Below are 6,357 nucleotides of genomic sequence, written 5' to 3'. Positions count from 1 at the left end.
CGTCACCTAGTGTCAGAAGGGAGCGTTTTAATCCTCTTTGCTCCCTCTTACCTTGTTTTCTGGTTTGTTTTTTTGTTTGTTTCCCTTAAAGGGTGAACCTGGTAGAAATGGAAATCCCGGTGAAGTGGGGTTTGCGGGGTCTCCGGTAAGTTTGTACGTCTCAATACGATGCCACAGAGGCAAACTTTGGAAAGAAAAGAACTGTAAAATTACCTTGTAATTATTATATACATGTGCACTAGACACTACCGTCAAGATATGTTCCCTTCTGTCATCGCGGAACAGTCCGTTTTGCCAAAGGGACGGCTGATTCCAATTTCCGATTTTATATCGGCTCCACACAAATACTGTTCCTGAGCTCGATAGTTATTTCATGACCTAACCGGATACTCTCCAAACGGAATGTCAGATTCACGAAGCCACCAGCCTGACCTGCTTCTATCTCACAACCTCCCAACCCCATTTGTCTTTGATATTTTTGTGTTGTACAGTTTACACGTCAGAAAAAAACAGCTTGAGAGTTTATGGATTGGTTTATTTATACGCCACGAACAATGAATTATGGACAGGATGCCTCTTTGGCTGCCCCTCAAACCCTCATGTTGGCTGAAATTCTTGATGTTCTGGCCCTAGAATCTAATGACAAGTTCCACTGATGACTCCTAACACAGCTTTTCACGCCCCTGGCTTGCTACAAGGACCTGTCCCTGCTAACATGTTCCACCAGAATTGAGGGCCTGGGCCACGTGGCCATACTCTGAAGCCACCTTTCCATCCTCCTCACGCTGCTTGGATAGACCCTCTCCCAGGATGTGCTACCCGGGCACTGGGGACAATGAGAGAGAAGCAGCAAACATCCTCTTAACATTCTTGCTCTTAAAGCTTTACCTTGTCTGATAACCCCTAAATGGGTTCGACTTTGCACGTACGACGTTTCCTCTAATTTTCTGATGTTTCTGCCACTCAGTACGGCCGACAGTACTGAATTACTCTCCACTTATTTCCTGAAAGTGCAGGAAGTCCAATGCTGGGTTTGGGTTATTTTTTTCTTTTTAAACGAATGAGTGCTCATCTTTTAAGGGAGCTTACGGGGCTCCAAGGATTATTTTGTTTCAAACATAAAACCAGTTCCCCGGCTCCCTGCTCTCTCCCTCTGCCCTTCCTCCCCCATCAGCCCGGGGAGTCAGTGCAGACACAGGCATGCGGTTTAGTTATTCGCGCAGATGTCCACGTCGGCCCGTCCAGGCTCCCGCGCCCCATCCTGCCGCGCTCTCGAACATCCTGACCTCGAGGCCTCCGTGGGGAGGAAGCCGGCCCCGCCAGCATGTGGCAGATGCGCTCCGCCGGTCTGTGCAACAGTACATGTGGCTGGGCTGTGATGACAGCCTCCAGTCAGCAGAAAGAGAACATTTTATGAGTCCTGGTACATCTGGTTCGGTTTCATGTTGTGTTAGAGATGAGTAAGAACATGAGAATTCCCCTGCAGACCATGAGAATTCAAAGCTAACTAACGATCTGAAATAGCTCAGCTCAGCACTTCTCCTATAGGCTGAGGGTATGGAGTTTCCTGCTCAGGAAGGAGGGGAACAAACATCAGTAAAGGGGATCATTCCAGTGGACAGACTTAAAGGAAATTGTTGAAGTGAGGAATCCGTAAGCAGGGCTGTGGAAGCAGAAGAATGACTGGAAGTTTCTTTGTTCAGAGAACATGGTTTGCTGTGCCCTCGCTATTATAACCCCTCCTTAGAGCACCATGGACACTTTTCCCTGCAAGAGGTCACAGAGGAATGATTGCTTTGCTTTTATCGTATAATTTCATTTCTTGAGTATTTGGTACACAGTGAAGGCAGTGATGTAGGGAACAGAAGGCTTTTCCGTACTAACACATTAGCACAAGAGAAGTTCCTTAGGAAAGGCTTGGGAAAAGTGCTGTGAGTATTAAGAGAAATGTTAGATCATTTCTTCTGTTGTTTATTTGGTGATTATTCATTGATGTCCACTCACCAAGCAATAGGCTAAGTGCCGTGGATATGCAGATTAATAGTAATAATTGATAGTAACTAATATCAATCTATGCTATCGATGAACTCGGGCTACTGGTGCCAGTGGTGATGACATTCATTTCAAAACCAAATTAATGTAGACAGTGAAAATAACAAGTCACTGGTTCCTTATCTATTTTAAGAGGGTCTGAGGAAAAAGTCGCCAGCATCATTTCCAAATAGTCATACCATTTAGGCTTAATTTTCTGTTTGATTTCTAGTTTTTTAGTTTACTATGGTTAGGTGGAGGATGCATAAAATTAGTACAAATTAAGGAATTATTGCGTCTACGGTGAAACTTGTTCTCTCCATATTTCCTGATCAAACCTCCTGTGGGATATTTCCTTTCTTAAGTTAATCTTTGAAACAATCACAGACCCATAAAGCTTCTCCTGAACATGTTACTTAAAGTAAATCGTTGATCACACTTTCCTGTGATCTTTCTAATCCTGTTTTGTGGCCAATATTTAGTGGTTCAGAGAACGTGGAACATCTTGCTGCATACGGACATCTTTACTCTTCTGCCCCCAGTAGAGCACAGTGTAGAGAATGTGTAGTTTTCTGTAAGTTCCTTCCCTGATTTTCTTCCACATGAACTGTTCTAGCTGATTCAGACACGGAACACGTTGACTCAGACTGATTTTCCTGGTTTTCGTTGGTTTGGGGTTTTGGTTTGTTTTGTGTTGTTTCATGTTTTGCTACTAATTATAACACAGTGATATAGTTTTCAAAATTTGGAAACGTCGTCACATCAATGCCTGGCAATAATCCATGTGTCTGTGTAAGGCGTGTTTCCACTCCCAACAGGGGGTTTGCTTTGTGAACGTCGATCACCTCGGCGTGTTCTGACAGGTTAAAGTATATTGCTCCTTTCTTTCCTTTGGTATTTTGCTTTAAAAAACTATAGTATTAGATTTTTGGTGAACAAAATTATATTAAACAATTTCGTATTCTTATTAATGACTCTCAAATGCCTTATCTTTTTTTCTGCCCCCCCCCCCCCCCAGGGAGCGCGAGGATTTCCTGGGGCTCCTGGTCTTCCAGGCCTGAAGGGTCACCGAGTAAGTTTAACTCTTCATAGTCCTTTCAGATACTAAGGCTAACTGAGCAGGGTCTGGGAGCCTTACCTTCAGCATTGCTACAGTTCTATGAGTCAGTTGTCCTTAGCTGGCTGTGGTCTCAGTATTCATCTGTGGTTACCAAATTCACAATATGTTTTTTATATTTCCTTTGAATTTCATTTGATTCTATAAACAAATATATTTTGTGTTCTTACTGTATGCCGGATACTGTGCTACGAAAGAGACACAGTGATGAGTAAAAAGCCCATAGCCTTCAACTTCAGGCTCAGAAGGGTGACAGTCACCAAAAGACATAATGATGCTTGGTGGGGTAAGTGACATGATACTGGAGAGAGCACTAGGTTATGGGAGGGGTCCAGTCAGCCCAGGTCTGGAGGGCCATAGAATGCTTCTCTCTTTATAGCTCAAGACAAAGCGTAATTATTCTGTGTTAAGTACAGATATGGAAATTATGTGCCACTCAGAGTGGAGGGAAACCCCCTGCAGCAGCAGTGTGCGCTTGGCCATGCCAAGTTCATGAGCCTGTAATGAACCAAGAAAAGTTGTTTGCAGAGAGGGTTCTGTAAAGCCTGGTGTCCGTCTAGCAGGAAGAGCACTTCCACTGGGGGTATTAAAGAAAACAGAAGAATAAAACCTGAGAGACTACTTTGAAAACTACGGCAAGATTGAAACCATGGAAGTTATGGAAGACAGGGACACTGGAAAAAGGAGAGGGTCTACTTTTATAACTTTTAATGATCATGATTCAGTTGGTAAAATTGTGTTCAGAAATACCACACTTAATAGTGGGCATGATGGTAAGGTAGAGAAGGCCTTTTCTAAAAGAAGGTAGTCCACTGGATCACAAGGGTCATGGAGGTAGATCTGGCGACTTTATGGTCGGGGAGGTGACTTTGGTGGAGGATGAGGCTATGGCGGTAGAGGTGGTGGGAACAGAGGAGTTAGGGAGGAGGTGATGGTGGATATGATGGATTTGGAGGTGATGATGGCAACGATGGTGGTGGGTCCTGTTTATCGTAGTAGAAGAGGCTGTGCTGGTGGTGGACCCGGTCATGGAAATCAAGGACGTGTATATGGTAGTGTTGGTGGAGGATATGACGGTTATAACGAAGGAAGAAATTTTGGAGGTGGTGGTGGGAACCATGATGGTTTTGGAAATTACAGTGGACAGCAGCAATCAAATTATGGAACTATGAAGGGAGACAGTTTTGGAGAGAGAAGCTCAGGCAGTCCCTATAGTGGTGGTTATGGATCTGGTGGTAGAAACAGTAGATATGGTAGCAGAAGGTTCTAAAAAACTCTGAAGGAAATGCTACAGTTCTTAGCAGGAGAGAGTGAGGAGTTGTCAGGAAAGCTGTAGGTTACTTTGAGACAGCCGTCCCACAGGTGTTAGAGGAGCTGTAGAACTCTGTCCCAGAAGGAACAATGGTCCACAGTTGGAGAAGTTACTGCAGCTAAAACAGGAAACCCGTCCTGCTCAGGACTCTCATCACCCCGGTTTGCAAACACCTGTAGCTACGGGTCAATGCAGTGTAGTGTCAGTTAGACGACATACTTTAACTGCTATAGCTTTTGCATTTTTATTTCATTATGTCAGGTATATTACCTGTAAATTGTGGTGGTGGTGCCAGGAATAAAAAGTTAAGAGATTTTTAACTTTTCAGTATTTGTGTAGTTCAGTTTTTCTATATTCTAGTATAGGAACTTCAATAACATGTAGTTTTGAAGGTGCTTCCTTGTGAGTTAACAAGTGAGAAGATCATTGTTAATTACTATTTTGTATGAATTTTGCTAAAGTAAACTGTAAAGAAATACTTGGTGACTTGCAGTTTAAGGGGAATCTATTTTCCGCATTTCCAAACCATGAAGTTAATGGGCTCTGACATGTGGAAAGAATAGATATTTGTATGTTTTCAATATGTTTTAGATAAATAGAATTGAGTATTTGGATAAACATATGTGTGGATTTAACAACATTAAGATTTACCCTCAAATGAAAAAAGATCTCAAAATTCAAAAAAAATATTACATATCTGTTTATCAGTCTGTCATCTATATATCAAAAGCATGGGTGATATCTGATAAGTACATACTGGCTGCCCCTGTGTTGAGTAGTTGATCTTCTGATTAGAATGCTTGCTGCTGTACTAATTATTATTTTGAATGTCACCCCTAGTTATAACCCATATTCTATAACTATAGAAACTCCACAATTACTTGTCTTCTCTAAAACCACCATAGGTTTTTCATTTGTAGCTGTAGATTAAATTTCTGTGAAGTTCCAAAAATCTGAAAGGTGAAGATGTTGCAAATTCAAAATGGTGCTTTAATTTTCTTCGAATAGGCATTCGAAAAATGTTGAGAATTTGGGAACATTCTGGGTAACAACTTTAAATACCTGTTTTTATAAGGCATTTTCTGTGAGCTTGTTTTTGGTTCTTCTTTTACACATCTGGGAATTAAAAAAGCAGTAAAATACAAATTTCTATTTTTCTCCTTAGGGACACAAAGGTCTTGAAGGCCCTAAAGGTGAAGTTGGAGCAACTGGTTCCAAAGTAAGTGTATGAACCCTAACCCTAACCGCCCCACTCATTTCGGGTTTGCTTCATGTCCTGCCAACTTTTCAGAACCCCCTTACATTTTGGAGGAAAGAGGAGTATAGTTGAGTGGATAAATATAATTCTTATATATGAGTGGCCATAGATTTGGCAGGATACGTGACATTCTTAACTTTGCCACCAAGAATAGGCACTTGTTTCTGCCAGTGTAGGACGGATGTTTTCCTTACGTGAAGATGGCGCTATGAATTCACCTGCTAAAACACAGCCGCTGTTTTTTCTTCTTTAAAAGTATCTGAGAGGTTTAGATGGTTTATTCGCCTCATTATTTAATACCTTTTTGACTCCAGGGCCTTGTGGCCATTGTCTCTTCCCAGATGTGTTTATGTTTTAGGGAAATAAAGAGACCATGAAAGAAGTACAGAGGACTTTTTAGTGGGAAGCATCATGAGATACATGAAAATGCACATATACGTGTGTGTGTGTGTATGAATATATACGTGTGTGTGTGATGTGTGTACGCATGAATACATACGTGTGTATGTATGAATATATACGTGTGTGCACGCATGAATACATACGTGTGTGTGATGTGTGTATGTATGAATACATACGTGTGTGTGATGTGTGTATGTATGAATACATACGTGTGTGTGATGTGTGTATGTATGAATA

At 41.8% G+C, this 6,357-nt stretch overlaps 1 protein-coding gene across 1 annotated transcript in view; it reads left to right on the top strand.

Annotated features, from left to right (window-relative positions):
- COL5A2 (collagen type V alpha 2 chain) overlaps window positions 1–6,357 on the top strand; it is a 136,197-nt gene that overhangs the window by 88,433 nt on the left and 41,407 nt on the right. Inside the window, exons 12-14 of the mRNA XM_059393025.1 lie at window positions 92–145; window positions 3,050–3,103; window positions 5,626–5,679. Coding sequence (XP_059249008.1) covers window positions 92–145; window positions 3,050–3,103; window positions 5,626–5,679 — 162 coding nt within the window. The remainder of the gene's footprint in view (window positions 1–91; window positions 146–3,049; window positions 3,104–5,625; window positions 5,680–6,357) is intronic.

This window comes from Mustela nigripes, chromosome 3 (assembly GCF_022355385.1).
Source record: "Mustela nigripes isolate SB6536 chromosome 3, MUSNIG.SB6536, whole genome shotgun sequence".
NCBI classification, from domain to species: domain Eukaryota; kingdom Metazoa; phylum Chordata; class Mammalia; order Carnivora; family Mustelidae; genus Mustela; species Mustela nigripes.
Note: the sequence above shows the minus strand (reverse complement) of the source record. Positions and strands in the feature narration are given on the sequence as shown.